The sequence below is a fragment of the Rousettus aegyptiacus genome, unplaced genomic scaffold (assembly GCF_014176215.1).
Source record: "Rousettus aegyptiacus isolate mRouAeg1 unplaced genomic scaffold, mRouAeg1.p scaffold_m13_p_3, whole genome shotgun sequence".
Lineage (NCBI taxonomy): Eukaryota > Metazoa > Chordata > Mammalia > Chiroptera > Pteropodidae > Rousettus > Rousettus aegyptiacus.
The window spans coordinates 110,617,682-110,636,158 of record NW_023416306.1 but is presented as its reverse complement, the minus strand read 5'-3'; the positions used below and the strand labels follow the sequence as shown (position 1 = coordinate 110,636,158).

The following is an 18,477-nucleotide window of genomic DNA, read 5'->3' as shown; positions in this document are numbered from 1 at the left end:
ACTGATTTTAAACCAAATTTTATTAGAAATATAATAGTCTGTTGGGCTTAATTGATGAAAGTTATTCTTAAGGTAATCTTGGACAGTATTTATCTTTTAAAAGATTATGTTTCTTTTAGAGCTGAAATTACAGAATCTCAAATAAATATTCTTCTCTATTCCACTTTTAAATTCAAAATTAGAAAAGTTTGAAGAATTGAAAATGGCCATTTACTGCCTATTTGGTGCCCATTAGATCCCCACAGTAATTAAGGTCCATTGTACCAATTTGCAATAATAAATTTAACCCATGTTGAACATAAATTTGGTCTTTTACAGGTTTGTCTAAGATTATTCATTTATATTATTTTGTCCTGCTTTAAGATTATTCATTTAATATTTAGTGCTTTAAGATTATTCATTTATGTTATTTTGTCCTGCTTGAGACAATTTTATTAGTCAATTAATTTATTTAATTAAGTTATTAAAGGATGCTAACATATGACTTTCTATGCTGGTCTGACACTTCATGTCCAATATATTTTCCTACTGGAATTTTTTAATTTTTAATTTTTTAATTTATACTTCTTTTTTTACTCTGTCTCTTCTGCCTTTAATAGCTATATGATATTTTTTCCCCATTTTTTTGAGCGATTAACAACCTAACTCTATGTTATTGCAGTATAACATTTTTGGTCTTTGCCCACATTAAGTCACTAGTATCAATTTGTTTGCCATTCTCAGATATTGCATTTTTCTACTCACAGATAAATGTCTTGCATTTCTTTTTGTTTTCTCTTGAGTAAATGTAAATTGCCCTTACAATCCAAATTCAGCTTTTTTTTTTTTAGCTTTCTGATTCATCATCTCTTATTCTGCTTTTTTTTTTTTTTTTAGCATTTGTCATCCTCAGACAAACTGTTTGTGGGTAACGACTCATGTGAGGTGAACTGTAATGAGGATAACATTCTTGCTGTAACAGAGAAAGAAGATCGAAATGAAACCGCCTCCCATCTGGAAATCATTGACTCCCCTTCTACAGAACAGTGAGTTTATACTTTACTCAATTACATACTCTTTTTCTCCTTTATTGCTTTGTAGTATAATTGCATATAAATACATACATAATTATAAACTTGCAGTTATGACTTTTTACCTCCTAATATTTGTAAAATATTAACAATAATAAATGCTACTATTACTAGAAAGTTATTAAGAAGTGGACACTTTTCTAAGAGTTTCATATGTATTATAGAATTTAATCCTAAAGTATCCATTACTGAATATTTTACAAAATACTGTCATTTTCACCATTTTGCACAGCTGGTAAATTGTAGAGTAGAAATTCAAACACAGGCATGTGACCCCAAGACCTGAGCAATTTAACCACTATGATATATAGTCTTTTAAAAAATACAATTAAGACAATGTGTTTCTTCATCATGACAAAACAACCAATTGAAAAATGTGAAATTAATCTAAAACAGATTGTTCTTTATTGAAATTTTTTTTAAAAAAAGGAATAAAACTGATCAAATTACATTATTTTCTATTTAAATAACTTTGTAGGACAGACACAATGTGAGAATTAGATGTCATAAATACCTGTACTAAATTCTGAGGTATATTCTACAGATACTCTTTCTTTCTCTTATAATCACTGACTCCTTCCCTTTTTCTTTAAACTTAAAGTTTATCCTTTTTCTTAATTTAAACATTAATTTCTACTAAGTGTACACACACACTCACCAAATATAATGTTAAGTGGAAAGAACATTGGATTGGTTATAGGAACATATAAATTATTTTTATAAACTAGGTTGTTATCAGATTGTTCTTTAATTTGATAATAATAATACATTTTAAAATACAAAATCTTGAGATTTATGAAGTCTTACTAATTTCCATCCTGTGAGCTCATGCAAAGTAATGTAGTGATAACTTTTTGTAGGTGACCTGGCATCTGAGACACAGGTATTTGGTGCCCTCGTCACATTCTGTTGTCCCACCTCTGATCTCAGCTACAGCAGTGACAAACAGTTCTGGGCACACTGACAGTGTTCTCTCAAAAACTCCGCTGTGCATTTCTCCATTCATCTGCCTCGGGGTTTTCTCTGAAGCCAAAGGAGCTTATTCAGCCCTCGTGCCAGGGAAGCCTGCAAGGCTGAGGGAGTTACTGCCACCTGCAGCAATCCTCAACTAATGGGAGACAAGATATAGTGAATAAATGCAGCAGTCTGACATCCGTCAGCTGATCAATTCTGGGGTAACTTCTATAGAGCTCCTCAGAGAACCCCAGTGAAACTGCTCCTAGGTCGGCCAGATTACTAACCAACTCGACAGCATTACTGGCTTTTTCTTCCCGGTCTCACTCCCCACACCGCCTCACTCTGCATCCTCAGACTCACCTCCCAAATCAATTCCCTATATCCAAGTTCTTATTCTAGATCCTCTTTTGGGACAACCTAAACTAAGACAGGAATTTAGAGTTAAATGTCTAGATAATGTACAGAACCTAGTATTCTTTTTAATCCCTCATTTTAATTTCAAATTTTAATAATACTTAAAACAATATTTTAGCCCTATGTACATGTTATATAGTAGCATGATTTATTTGTTTCAAGGTTGTTATATTTGCATGTACCAGAAATGTACATTTTAGTGCTTCAAATCTATACTTAAAAGTAAAAGTTTTGAAATCATTTGAAAAACATTTGTTACTATATATTTACTTCTTCAAACTACATAGTTCACTTGTTAAAACTCAATAACAGGAGAAAGATTATGTTTCTTTAACTTGACATTTTATTCTGCAGGATGTTATTTTTTCCAGGAATTCTGTTTTATGGGACTGTTTAAGGAAAGTGTTGATTTGACATCTGTCATTATAGGTTTCATTTACTGTTTTCTTTTTTTCTTTTCTTTCCTTTTTTTGGAGGGGAGGAGAGGATATCTTTCTTTTTAAGGTCAAAAATCAGTGTGCTCAGGAAAATCTTTAAGAGGTTACCAGTGAATCAGCAGAATGACAGCCCCCTTTTTCTCATTGAGTAAAGAAAGCATTCTAAGTGAGGCTGCTCCAGGCTTTTCTTCTCTCCAAGGTGCTAACTTAGTTAGTACTTAATAAGGAAACTGCTTTAAAATTCATAAAAGGAATTAGCAAATTAATTTATTTTCCTTTATTCTAAGACTCCCCAAAACCTGAATGTATGAATACCTGGTCTTAAATGACTTTTAGTGATGAAAATTAACTGTCTCATGATATGTATTTAGAAATTCATAAACTTCAAGGTGGTAGGGAGAAAAAAGTAAAACCTGTAGATTGGAATTACCTCGGAAATGTATTCTGAGCTTTATGCAAATAATCATGGCTCCTTTTTATAGTCACGTCTCATAGATGCATGTGTGTATGTGTGCCGGGTGTGTGTCTGCTTCCTAAAGTGCTTTTGTTAACACCATAATTTTAAATTAAGTTTTTCAGAAAGCTGTTCCTGCTGTACATTTTGGCATCTAAGATTAGGTCAGTGGCCATAAATCTCATTTATGTACTTAGTGCAAAGGAGATACTGCTGTCTTGGGAATCATGTGAGTCAGATTCCTTACTTTGCCCCCCTTATAAGAGATTGACATATAAAACAAAACGCTCCCATTTTGTTTTGCATCTTTCTTCATTTAAAACTTTAACTAAAGAATGTTTATGCAAGGTTCTTTTTCATTCATAAAAATGGAAATCACCCTTAGTGTCTGCATGAGTAGGCTTGTATTCTTGTTCACGAATTCAAATGATAGATTACCCCATAAAATCTTTACATTTGGCTTGTGCAGCTGAGTTCATGACTGAATACAGAATGATAAAGACGCTTTAGCGTTTTGTAGAAAGAGAAGAAATCATGCCTTCTAGATGGCCCTTAAGCTAGCTTTTAACTGCCTGGAAATCAGCTAGAAATGTTTAATCAAACTTGCCATAAAAGGCACAGTGTTTAGTGTAAATCTTTGGGGTATAATCTGTAAATTAATGCAAAGGGATTCTTTATTATTTGATTTTAATTTTATTTGCATAGAAGTTTCCCAATCCAAATATATTTAAAAATGTATATATACATACATTTATATGTGTATATACACACACACACACACACACTTTTTTACCTTTCTGTCCATCAGAAGTTAAAATAGAAATGACGGATTATGTCACTGGCCAGTCCAGCAGCCTATTTCTTTCAACACATTACTGTGTATTTGCTGTTTTAGCTATATTGTTTTCAATTTCTGGCAAAATAGTCAGTTTTTGATCCTGGGTAGAAAATGTCAATGCTCACATTTCCTGTGGGGTTTTGGCCTTTTTGTGAAAAGGTAGGGGAGAGCTCAATGAATTATGATGCTGTCATCTGAAAAAACCACAGTGTATTTCTTTGCCAAATTTTAGCAAGAACAGAGCTGATCATCTGCTAGTCAAAGGCTTTCCTTGAACCCTCCCAGCAGTTCACTCAGGCTTCTGCCTGTTCTCTTTCATGCTGTGAGAATGTAGGCTACAAACGTTCTTTTAACCTTCCCTTCGCAAGGTTAATTGATTTAATAACCCCCAAAGAAGATAAGTTTGCCAGAGGAATTTAGAAATCTTAATTTAAGAATTTAAAATTTCAGAACTGAGTTTAAATAACATTAAAATTGATACTGAATTGCTTCTTAATATAAATAGTTTATGGAGAATGAATATGCCTTGTATTAGGTGTTTGAAATTTGACACTCCTCTCATCCTTCACAATTCTATTTCCCTAGATTTTATAGAATAACAAATATTACCAGATGGTATTTGTGTGTTTTAATCTTTGAAATCAATGCACTCTGAATGTAAATATAGATATTGTACATTATAATCATCTGATTTGATACTTTGCCATGCTTAAATGCTCCTTGATAACCATTAATTTATATTTTCTAATATCTTAACTGACCCCTAAAGAAATATCCTTGCTTGGAAAAATGGTATTTTTCTCCTATCTATTTTCAGCAGTTCATAGAAAAATATCTCAATAGTAAGGTGTATGATCTATGATGATTCTTCTACTTAACTTTTAAGCAATCACTTTGTAACTAGTTTCAAATGATTTTTGAAGACTTAACTTTGATTTATCCTTCTTGATAAATAATTTTGTCTTCATTTTCTCTTATCCTCTTCTCACAGAGAATAAAACAGATTTATTTTCTGTACTCACAGGATTTAAATTCTAGTGGAAATACTCATAATTATGTAAAATAGATATGAGAGACAGAGGAATGTACCTAACCTAGATTTCTTTGGATACCAGGCAAAGATAGGAGAAAGAAAGAGAAATAAAAGGCCTAGGAGCCAGTGAGTGTGAAGCTACAGAAGACTTGAAAATAATGGCAGAAAAGGGAGGCAAAAAAAATTACTAACGTAAGTCAACCTGCAAGCACATATTGCATGTGTATTATGTGCGGTACTCTGCTATGTCACTGAGATACGAAGACAGCTAAGGAATAGTTCCTACCCTCAAAAGATTATATATGAGTTACTGGCAACAGTGCATTCAATTTGTACTGAAGGATTAAGATGGAGGTTTTTTTTTTTTTTTTTTTTTTTTTTTTGCAAGAAAAATATGCTCTGTAGACTGCTCAAGGAATTGTACTTTTATTCCGTGAAGCCTCTTCCAGCCACCTTACCTGCCTTAGCTGCATAAAAAGCATCTGCTTACAAACTGTCCCACACATATGCTTCTGCCCTGGTGTGATAGTCTTTGTATTTTCACAATGAGGAAATAAAGAGCTGATTATCATTTTTCATATATAATTCCCTAATTTCATCTCAGTATGTGGAAGTTTTGTTGATGTTACAGTGAAGATGAAGAGTGAGAGCAGTTTCCTGAGTTGTAAGAGTTTAAATAAATAAGGCACAGTTTCAGCATCATGCCCTTATAGCTGAGAGGGAACATGAAAGTCATTTGGTCTCTCGGCAAGTTAGCGGCATAGATGGGACCAGAGCTTAGGTCCCCTGACTTTCAATTCAGTGACACTCGACATTGTTTACAGAACCTTCTCCAGAAATTTTAATCAGGACTTTTGGGGTAGTGAGATTATATCTGATTTCAGAAAGTCAATTCTAAAAAGCTTTTACAAAATAACTAGGTCAGAAGCACTGAGCAAGAACTAAAATGTATAATGCTTCAAAAACTTGCAACATCTGGAATTGCAGTGCAAAACAAACATGTAACCAAAAGACAAGATTTGAGTGATTAAACTAGCTTCCTTATATGGAAATTTAGGACATTTTATAGAGCCTTTGCACTTGGAATTTAGCCTGCCTGTAACATTCTTCCAATTATTGTCGTTGTTCACTTCTTGCTACCCCTGGGGGCGTATCACCTTCTCAGAGAGACATTTCTTGGCCACTCATCTATAAGTGCCATACAGCCACTCTAATAATGCGTCATCTGCTTCTTCCTTGTCTTAAATGTCTCATTAAAACTCATCCCTATCTAACATGAGATATATTTTACTCCTTTTGCTTTGCTTTATTCTCTGAGTTCCTCCGCTAGAATGTAGGTCCTTGGTGGTGGTGGCAGGGAGTTAAGATTCAGACACTCTGAAGGTGTTTAAAATTTACCGAATACTACATAAAACAGATATTTCTTCACTTATAAGATCATTTGCTTATTAAAAAACAGTTAAAACATTATTTAGACATTATGTATGAAGTTCAGTATTCCCATATACATAATTTTAGAAGCTTTATTGTTAGCTTTGACAGGTGGTTCTATTTCGTATCAGCCAAATAGGAATCAGTTTTCTTGCCTGTTTCCAAGAATAAGGATAAAATGTTTAAGCTATTAAATATCTGAATTAAATGCATAAAACAATGTTTTATCATATTTTCTGTATAGATATGAAAAAAATTAATTGTTACAGAAGAGTACACAATAAAAATGTAAGAACGAGAAGGAGTATAAATTTATACATGTTTAATCTTAGAAGATACTGACAGTTGTCTGAACTGTACTGCTAGTTACCACTTCACCAGCAATGTATTGTTTTTGCTCCACAACCTTGCCAACGCTTCATATTATTGGTCTTTTTAATTAGTCTATTCTAACAAGTATGTTGTAGTATCTTATTGTGGTTTTAATTTTCATTTCTCTAATTACGGATGAGATTAAATACCCGTTTTAATATTTTTATTGGCCATTTTGATCATCTCTAAATAGATCCTATCTATTTTTGTATCAAGCTATCTAACCTTTTTATTGATTCATAAGATTCTTTAAATATTCTAGATACGAGATCTTTCTCAAATATGTCTGTTGGAAATATATTCTCCCATTCTGTACTTTGACTTTTCACTCTCTTAGTGGTATCTTTCTTGAACAAAATTTATTAATTTAGTGTAGCACGATTTATTACTTTTTCCTTTATAACTAATGCTTTTAATGTCCTATTTAACAGAACATTTCCAAGCCCAAGGCCATTAAGAAATGTTGTCTTCTAGAAGCTTTATTGTTTACCTTTCACATTTAGATCTATGATCCCCTCCAGAATTGATTTCTGTGTACAGAGTAAAGTTTAGATTTTATGTTTTTTATAATATACAATTGAACCATCCCCATTGGTTGAAATGACAATTTTTTCCCAGGGCTCTGCAGCATTACCTTTCTCATAAATTAGGTTTTATATAACTGTGTCCTGTTTCCAAATTCTTTGTTCTTTTCTGTTGGTTGATTTGTCTATCATTGTTCTAGTACCACATTATCTGAGTTATAGTAGCTTTTAAGTATTTCTTGATATCCAGTAGAATAAATCCTCTAGCTTTGTTCTTCAAAATTGGTTCAGCTCTTGTTAGCCCTTTTCATTTCCATGAAAATTTTAGAAACGGTGTGTCAATTTCAGCCAAAAATAATCCTGGAATTTAGATCAGGAAAAAAAAAATTATATATATAAACTAATTATTGGAGAATTGAGATTTCTGCAATACTGAGACTTCTAATTCATGAACAAGGTGTAGACCTCACATTAAGGGTTTTTTTTTTTGATTATTTAATTTATCTGGGGATTTCAGCAATATGTAAAGCATATAGCATGACATTTGTACACCAAAGATTAGAGGCATTGGTAAACTGGGAAAAATGGAATCTATCTGGCTGACCAGTTATTTAATTATAAATGGTACAAAAATTCCATCAGTGCCATGTTCTCAAAGCAGCCAAATCTCCCATCTAAATCCAAGCCAAAGCCACAAGTATCTGAATCTAACTCTGATGGAGAGATTCTCAGAGAGGGATTTAGTACCAGAGATATGGGCCAAGGTGGCCTCACAAGAGAAGGAGTGATTTCATTCAAAAGAGACCTACATGAACTGGCCTGGGAACATGGCTAGAGATCATATAATCAGGGCCTCTACTCAGAACCAGGAAAGAAGAGATTCTCACTTGCACTGAGGACATATACTGTAGCTAGCGATAATCAGGAATCTAGATGCTTATACATAAACATTAACTGAAAACCAAGAATCATCAAAAATTTCAGGAAAACCAACACAGGCTCAGGAGGCAGGCATCACATTAAACACATAAAAATAATTTAACCTCTGGAGAATATGAGTTAATATGAAAAGCAAAAGAAGACTAATTATTATCATTAGTATTCAATAAATTAGGGAAGATGTAGCTGAAGGGTTGCTATGAAAGTGAATCAATATAAGGTTAAATAAAACAAAATCTTAGTATAAGGATAAATAGAAAAAACAGCTCAAACATCAGCCTAGAGAGCTGAAAGTTAAGCAGAGAAATTTTTGCATAACCCAGTGCAAAATTACAAAAATGAAAAAGTATAGAAGTTTACATTTGGTGCCCTTTATTTCTCCTTTTGTGGTTTATAGTTTCCTCAGCTTCATGATGTTATATGTATATGTTCAGTCTTTGGAAGATAAGACATAGGAAATGTTCGAATTCATATAAAGGGAACTGTTAGAAAGCACTGAGAGTAACAAGTAATGATGAAGGCACAGTGAGAGGAATGAGTGGTTCTATATTTAAGTAACTTATACACTTATCTTTATTGTATTCTTCATTCTATTTGTGTTAGGTTTAAGGAAAAATAGGGGTCTGTTTTTCTCTCTCATTCCCTTTACTACTATAGTTAGCAATTTCTATTTATAGGTCTTTCGGAAGGTGACTTATAATTTTATATGATACAATTATATCTCTACTCATTTAGCATCTTCAGACATCTCTATTATCTCTTCACTATTAAGTAAGAAATTAGCTACATTTTATTTAATATTTACTGTATGCCAGACACTGTATTAACTCATTTAATCCTCACAACATCCCTATGAGTTAGATACTGTTGTCATCCTCATTTCACAGATGATGAATCTGAGGTACCTGGAAATTAACTAGGCCAAGTTGACATAAGTAGGAAATTGGTGGAATACACATAAGCACAATGGGTGTTATGCTTCTGGTTTTAATGTCTGTTACATGGCCTCTCCACAGGTCAGTGATATACCTGTACTATAAGTCTGTTATTAAATGATTATATAAAAATATAGATACTTTTCTCAAGCTACTTAAAATTTTAAATGAGAAATTTAAGTTTAGAAATTTGTCATATGTTATAAAATAAATTACTTCCAATGGAATTCTAATAGCATGGTTTTGCAGTGCAGCAGCAAAGCAAATACTGTGTGGATTCAGGTGCTGCATTTAGTTTTTAATTAGTGACTGTGAAAATAACTTCTCAGTGTCATTTAAGCAATTTGATAGTGGAATAACTTTACACCATTAATCCTTACTTATAAATAAATTCACCTTGGGAAAACAATACATTAAAATGAAATGATACTACTTAAGATGAACACTAAAGAGGTAAATAAAGAGGTCAGTGGCAACTTACCTGTTTTGGAAAACTTCTGACATTAGGAACAAAGTGATGCTGACAAAGTCACCTCTACTGTTAATATCTGGAAGTTTAATGGCAACCTATGTTCATTCTGTAAACAAAAATATGCCAGAGAAATAAAAGGAAACAAAATGTTTTCCCTCCCTCCCCAAATGGTACATTGTCTTTGTTGTTGTCTCACAAAAATGTTCATTGAAACAAAACCAAAAAATGTTTTAAAGCCAGACATAAAACCAAAAGTCTCTGTAAGAAAGCTGATTTAAAGATATTCATAGGAAGATGACATGTCTAAAGCATGCTATACCTTAATAACACCATCCTTAAATAAAATATTTTTTAAATATCATATTCAGAACTTGACCTCAATTTTTAAAAATCCAATTTAATTCCTTTATGTCTACACTATATAAGATCTGAAGAGGAAGAGTTTAAAATTCGTCTCAAACTTATCCAGGAACATTGCCTTCATTGTTTTTCTTTATTCTTTCACTATGTTTAAGTAACATATTGAGTGAAAATTTTTAAAATTCAATAAAAATCCAGATGTTTCCAAAGACATTGATAAATTCATTTAGAAAATTATTTGTATTTCTGAAATCAGTTATATGGACCTTGAGATTAACATGATGTTTAGAAGCATATAATATAATTCAAAACATGAGAGCGAGTTAATAATTTGATAATTTCCTACTAGTCAAGCGTTATGCCCCAGAATATATTACAGTTTGGCAAATATGAGGAAACAATTGAGAGATGTGGAAGAAAACTCTGTGAGGTCCCTCTTCCAAATAAACAGAACAGAAATGGATGGTGGAGGAGAGATAATTTTTGGAAATAGAAGAAAATTGTCCTCAGTTTAAAAAGATATAATTATTAAGATTGAAATTTCCACCCAAAACATTTCTTTGATGCTATTGGAGTTATATATTCTACACCCCAAGGAAAAAGAGAAATGCAGTAATGAGGAAATAGTAGTGAAAGAAAATGTTAAATAGTAGAGGTGTGACATGACCAAAACTTACTAGAAGGTGGTGGCAGTGCAAATTGAGAAGTGGGAAGAAATATGTCTGTCTACTCAGAGTCACCTCTGCACGAATGAAGTGATTTTGGGAGGATCTCATTTAGGAAATCTACACAACTGGCATGGATACTTTCTAGTTTTCTCACCTTCTTATTGACGTATTAACACACAGAAAAAGGCACAAATAGAATATACTAATTAATGAATTTTTACAAAGTGATCTCACCTGTATAACTGCTATCCAGGTCAAGAAATAAAACATTATGAAAACTTCAGAAGACCTCCCTCAGCTTTGCGCCCTTCCCAGTCATTATTCATTCTCCCTTTCTTAAAGGTAACCACCACTCCACCACTCTCCCAATTAACACCACCAATAATTAGTTATGTTTGGTTTTGAACTGTCTATACATGAAACTATGTGGTACTTATTCTTATGTATTGTGTTGTGCCTGGCTTCTTTCACTTTATTTCACTCAACAGTAAGTAATAAAATTAATTCATGTTGTCATATAAATAGTTTGGGTTTTCTTCTCTTTTTAATTTTTCCTGAATAGTATTCCATTGTGTGGATAACCTACAATTTATTTTTCATTCTATAATGGGCATTTCGGTGTTTTATGGCTATTACAAATTCATTATGCTCTGAATGTTCTTGTTCAGAACTTTGATTCAAATATGTATGCATTTTTATTGAGTACAATTGCTGTTTTTTTTTTTAAGTGGTTAAAACAATTTGCACTCTCACCAACAGTGTATTAGAATTCCATTTGCTCCAAAACCTCACCAGCACTTTGTATTATCAGTCTTTTTAATATGTGCCATCCTAGTAAGCATACAGTGGTATCTTATTGTATTTCTAATTTGTAGTTCTCTGATCATGTTCATCATTTGGATATCCTCTTTTATAAAGTGCCTGTTTATCTCTTGTGCATTCTCCTATAGGACCGTCATAGTTTTTAATTAATTGGTAAGTATTCTTTTGCTATTTTACATGTGAGCCCTGTTTCAAATATGTGTGTTACAATATAACCTTTTATACTATGAATTCCCTTTTTACTCTACTAATGGTATCTTTTGATGAACAATTTATTCCTTTTCTTGTCTTTTAAGATTAATCCTTTCTGTGTCTCATTTAAGAAAAGTTTTTTTTTGTTTCAAGGTCATGATGACCATGTTATCTTCCAAAAGCTGTATCGTTTTATCTTTCACATTTTAAGTATGGCCTATGAACATTATGTTAAATTACTATCTAAAAAGTTTGAACTAATTTATGCCTACTAAAATGTGCATGAGCATTCCAGCTTCCTCACATATTTGCCAAAATTTGCCCAAACTGGCTATTCTTGTCTTTTTTTTTAATATGACAAATGAGGTATAGCTTTTTATTGTTATTGAAATTTATGAGATAGTCAAGACACACAAAAATGATCAAAAATACTATACATAAATACATACATGTATATGGTTATATACATGTATGTATGTGTATATATATAAATAACACACCCAAGTATCTATAGCCCAGATTTTCCTCTTCAAGTATAGGCTAGTTGAAATAGAGTCTTCTAAATTCAGGAGATCAAGCTGTTTGAGAGTCATGGTCAATTATCCCTTGTTTACAAAGTTAGCATGATAACAGCTTACAACAAAGTTACTGGCAGGGTAAATGTTCGCAAGTGGTTGTCTGCGAACATTTGGGGATAAGAGATATACATGTGCATAAATAAATACAATTTATCTTATTAATTTCTAGATGAAAATTATGTTTTTAGGTGGAAATCTCCTAGTTTAAAACTCTTGGCATTAAAGTGTCATGAACCTAACTAGTCCAATGAAATAATGGGAAGGAAAATCTCCAAAGAATTAAAAAACAATAGAGTATACATTGATGCTCCCCAAACAGCATCCCTGGCATGTTTACCCAGTATAGACTTGCTCAGAAAAAAAGAAATTGGTCACAGTAAGAAATTACCTTCAATTTCTGGGAAGCTATGGATAATAGTGGACCTTTCAACCTATCTCTTATCTACCACTGTTTGGGGGTAGCTGCAGGTAAGCAAGACACCTCTTATTCCCAGCACGATAGTACAAAGACATCAGTGTCCCCAGAAAATCAGGAGTGGAAGCAGCTCCATCCAAAGTGTTATTAGTGGGCAAGCAGACCAGCCAGATGTTGCCAGCAAATGGGACAGAAAACCATTGTAACCTGCACATTCTCTTCAGGGACCTTTGGGTTGAGAACTCCAAGTCACAAGAGTAGACACATTTTGTATGATACTTTAATTCCAATTCGAGATCTCTCTTCAGCTATCAGACATTATTTAAACCACAGATGTGAATGAGAAAATTTTCTAATTCTTTTTGTTACTAATAGGGTAGAAGTTGTTAGAAGGATTTTTATATGGGAGCTTTAAATCTCTTGCATCTTGGTGGTATCCTCTTTTTCCCTTGTGTAAATGCTGTTGGGTGTCATTTTTATCAAAGGTCACCAAACAGAAAGGAACCATAAGAGCTCATCTGGGCAGATTTCTACTCTTTAGTAGAATTTTACTTGAACTCAGAAAAATAGCAGTCTATTTTTTTTTGAAATACACAAAGAATGAAATTTAAAATCTTTCCAATAGTCAAATGTTTCATAATTCTCGAATCAAGTTTTTTTATAAATGGATTTTTTTTTTTTTAATTTTAAGACTAAAGCTTTAATATTTGCTTAGGGATTTCCCCTTAACCTTATATCTTTGGTTTACTTTTAGGTATTGACTTTCATGTCAAGCTATAATACTTCAGAATAATTTTAATTCATTTTCTTAGCACTTTAGGAAAGAGTATAACCAATGAATGTTGAATAAGTGAATCTGGTGGCCCCCAAAAGAAATGGCTCTGGTATTCTAAGAATGGCTGTTATATTTGACTTAATTTTTCAGTGTATAAGAATAAAATAATATTAATTTTAAAAAGTCACTTAAGATCCTCAAATGGAATACTTTTAAGTTATCTTGTTATCTAGCTATTTTCTTCATTCAGAATATGTACTATATATTACATTTTCTTTATTTCATCTGCTTTATCTATTATTAGCTGTTCAGTTATCTTCTAAGCATTCTTTGTCCGAAATAATCAGTTTTAAATTGAACACCCTTAAAAAGAGATGCTTTCTCTTGAGTTCTTTAACAGTTAAGTCCTGTAAAGTCAGTGATCATCCCAGGAGAAGTTCATTCCAAGAATTTTACTGCCCTTTTCTGTTTTATTAGGAAAGTTCAGTCTCCTCAGCTGTGGTTCTGACTTCTTACTTCTTTATCATGTTAAATCTCTTGATTTCTTGATTCCATGAAGATTTATCTCCTTATTTTCTAGAACTTTGGTGAGTCAAGCATAACGATATATGAAAACAACACTACTTTTTAAGAAAACCATATTTACCTTAATTTTTTAGTATTTACAATTGTTTGCCTAAAGTGGATCTAACTGAGAAGTGTCCAAATCTCAGATCTAATGTAGAAAACATTATAAGGTATATCAGAGGTCAAAAAGTAGATCAATTTGTTTTAATTGAAATTAGATAATGGTTTCTTTCCTTACTCTGGCTATTATTTGCCATGAGGTAAGGTATTAAAATCATCGTGATGACTCATTAGAAGAATTAATTCTAAAATAAAACCAATGAATTGTTCATAAGGTAACATTTTAAAGTGTATCCATTGTTTTAATCTTATTAACATAAAGTTTATTAAGAAAAAAACCTTGATAAGTTACAGTTGCTTTGTTTTATAAAATGTAAAGTTTAAAGTCACAATTTCCCAATAAGTCTAGTACCAACCTGGTACCACACATGGTTATTACAAAATAATTGACTATATTCTCTATGTTGTACTTTACATTCCCTATGACTATTTTGTAACTACCAATTTGTACTTCTTAATTCCTTCACCTTTTTCACCCAGTACTCTAAGCAGCTGTTTGTTCTCTGTATCTATGAATCTGTTTCTGTTTTATCTGTTCATTTATTTTCTTTTTTAGAGTCTACATGAGTGAAATCATATGGTATTTGTCTTTCTCCGTCTGACTTATTTGACTTAGCATAATACCCTCTAGGTCCATCTATGTTATTGCAAATGGTGAAATTTCATTCTTCTTTATGTCTGAGTGATATTCCATTGTATATATAAACCACATCTTCTTTATTCAATTGTCTATTGATGCACACTTATCTTGGCTATTGTAAATAATCCTGCAATGAATATAAGGATGCATATATCTTTTCGAATTAGTGTTGTAGATCTCTTCAGATAATTATCTAAAAGTGTAATTGTTGGGTCATAAAGTAGTTCTAGTTTAAATTTTTTGAGGAATTTTCATACTGTTTTTCATAGTAGCTGCACCAATTTGCATTCTAACTGACAGTGCACAAGGAGTCCTTTTTTTCACATCCTCACCAATACCATTGTTTGTTGACTTATTGATGATAGTCATTCTGATATGTGAAGTAATATCTCCTTGTGGGATTAATTTGCATTTCTCTGATGATTGGTGTCATTGAGCATCTTTTCCTCTTACTCCCTCACGTCACCTCCATACCTCCGGGCTAGGGTCATTTTCAAGTGGTTTAATTTGGTCTTGTTTTCCTTATGTTTAAAATAAATGGTTTCCCTCATGATCTTGAATAACGAAACACGAGATGTTTTGTTGTTTCGTCTACACAAGACAAACCAAGAAAACTTACTTATATATTTAATTATATTTTCTAATTATTTTGAAATAACCTTCAAATTAGAAAGTGAAAGAAGAAAAGAAAAATGATTTTGTTTGCTTAAAGAACATTTTAGTATTTGGACAGAAATGTTAATTTTCCCAGGAAGTTTTTTTAGAAATAGATATTCATATAGTTTTTATGTGGTACATTATATAATAGGGAGATATAGTTTTTAAAAAAAGAAATAAAGCAAAAGTCTTTTTTCTTGATAAGCTTAGAGATAATAAATAATGCTTCTATAGAACAACCCCAGGCCCATCACAAGTAAATAGCAGAAAATAAGAGAATGCTTTGAGATAATGAGATAGGCGTGAGATAATGGAATGGTCAGAGTACTGTAGCATTAACAAGGGAAAATGGTAATTTCTCCAGGATCTCTGCCTTGCCGTAGGCGCATTCCAGATGGCCACATGAGCAGCATCCAACTATAGTCTACACCATCTGCTCCAGAACCAGTGGAGGACAGTGACTCAGGATATGAGAAGCTCTTTTCCCATTAGACAGATGAAATCAGAAATGCTCATCTCATCTGGTGCTTTACACTTCAGGACTCAAGCATCCGACATCTGCCAGCCATCCCACTCTATAGGCAACACTAAGATTACAACATCCCATGCAGACCTGCAACCCAGTGTTATTCCTGCTTTGCTCCCCTACTGACTGTCTTTCATTTCATATTACTTCCAGCCTGTTTTCCATCTTTCCCTCCAAGTTCCGAATCTACTATATACAGGATAAAGCCACGCATTTGGAAATCCAAATATGATATGGAAGAGTCCCCAAAAAGATTTTGATGAGATGGGTTCTCCCCGATTAATAAGCATCAAAAGACAAGGAATTGTGCCTGCCCAAAAGACTGCCATGTACACAAGTCAGCCTGACATTGTGGCCAGCACCATGAAATCATCTTCATTCCCAGAGACAAGTGAACATTGTCACTGGAAATATACTCCAGGTAACGATACTTAGCAATCAAGATCCTTGCTTATAAATATAAATAGATAACCAAGAACCAAACATTCAAGAATACCCAACACAAGCCCAAAGAAGCATCAAACCCCACAAATAAAGCAATGTAACCTTTATGGAAACTCAGTTATTTTGGGAAATAGAAAAGTTAAAATTTATTTAATATCTTTAGTGACATTTGGGCAGCTAATAGGTTATTTTTTAAAAAGTTGCTGTGACAATTAAATGATTAGTGATTTTTAAAAAATCATTCAGACTGAATTATACAAAGAGCAGGCCAAAGACAAGTTTAGAGGACTAGAAGGTTGAGTGGACTGATTTTCACATAACCCCATTTAAAATGGCAAAGAGCTAAAAAGTATAAAAATTCGTTGCACGTAGTGTCCTTTCTTTTCCTTCTTGGGTTTTCCAGTCTCAACTTTATTGCAATTCTTTCTCAGTTTTTCTTTCCCAATTTTGCTTTATACTTTTCAGAAATTCTTTCTCATTCTTGTATGATGGTAGCATCCCTCTAACTTGGCAGCATGATTACAGATGTATTTTTAGAGTTATATTTCTATTGTCACTCCAGTAGAATTTGGCAAGGGACAAGAAATCGGGGTTTAGGTCCTATCAGCTACCTTTAACCATAACAATGAAAGCAGATAGTTTTTCTATTGATTACCTTGGTTTTTGGTTTGGGTTTTAGTTTTTATCTTGTTCCTTTAAATTTGGCTTATTTTTCACAATAGATGTAGAAACCATGTTACAGGAAAAAGTACTTTTCTCAGATAGATTGCCTTGTCCACCAGAGAAGCATAAAGATTAGTGATGGTCTCTCTCACCCCAAAGAGATCTTGCGTGTTCAAAGTATTTCCCATTGCGCACCTGCTAACACCGGACTGTATAGTGAGACATGCTCAAGGTGTTCTTAGTTTTGTAGCAATTGACTAAATATGTTAAGTAAGTTGACAAGTTGGCTCTTTTTTAATAACAAACTTTTTAATTCAACCATAATCTTTGTTATATTAGTAATCCTAGGTATGTATAGTGATGTCTCTAAAACGAGGAACTTGATTTATAGGCAAAAACGTTTAAGAAAGGCAATTTTACATATTTTTCATGTGTAAAACATTAATCAAAACATGCACTATGCAGATTTTTTAGTGATCACTAAAAATAAATATACATTTATTTTATAGTATAGTTTTAAACATTTAAAAATGATTTCTGGATCAGTTTCTTCAGTGGAACACTTCTGGTGGTTCACATTTTTTGTAGTCAGTGTAGGGTAGGGAGCAACAATGTGGTAGTCAAAGAACGTACTTTAGGTTATTTTAGTTTCTTGCAATTTGTTGAGACTTGTATTATGGCATGATCAATTTTGTCAGTGATGTATGTACCCTTCTAAATAATGACCATTCTATCATTGTTGAGTGCAGTGTTGCATATATATATATATATATATATATATATATATATATATATATATCCACCAATTTAGGAAGTTTTATTAAAATCATTCTTTAGATCTTCTGTATCTTTGTGATTTTTTTTTTCTTTCCTTTCTTTACCAGTAACTGAGAGAGGTCACTGCATGGATTTGTCCTCTTAAGTTTTTTCAAATTTGATGGTGTGTGAAAGCAAAGTTAGAATTGCTGTATCTTTCTGATGGATTTTCTTTTATCATCATCCACTTTAAAACTAGAATAACTGCACTATCTTTTTTGTTAGTGTTTCCACGGTGTATATTTTTTCATCCTTCTACTTCTAACCTTTTTCTCTCCTTATATTTAAAAAATATCAATAATAGGTATCATCTGGTTGTATTTTTTAATCCAATTTGAAAATATTTGCCTTTTAATTG

At 32.5% G+C, this 18,477-nt stretch overlaps 1 protein-coding gene across 1 annotated transcript in view; it reads left to right on the top strand.

Moving 5' to 3' along the window:
- The window catches only part of DPH6 (diphthamine biosynthesis 6), a 238,271-nt gene that overhangs the window by 149,126 nt on the left and 70,668 nt on the right, over nucleotides 1-18,477 (top strand). Inside the window, exon 9 of the mRNA XM_016139599.2 lies at nucleotides 877-1,025. Within this exon, the coding sequence (XP_015995085.2) occupies nucleotides 877-1,025 (149 nt within the window). The remainder of the gene's footprint in view (nucleotides 1-876; nucleotides 1,026-18,477) is intronic.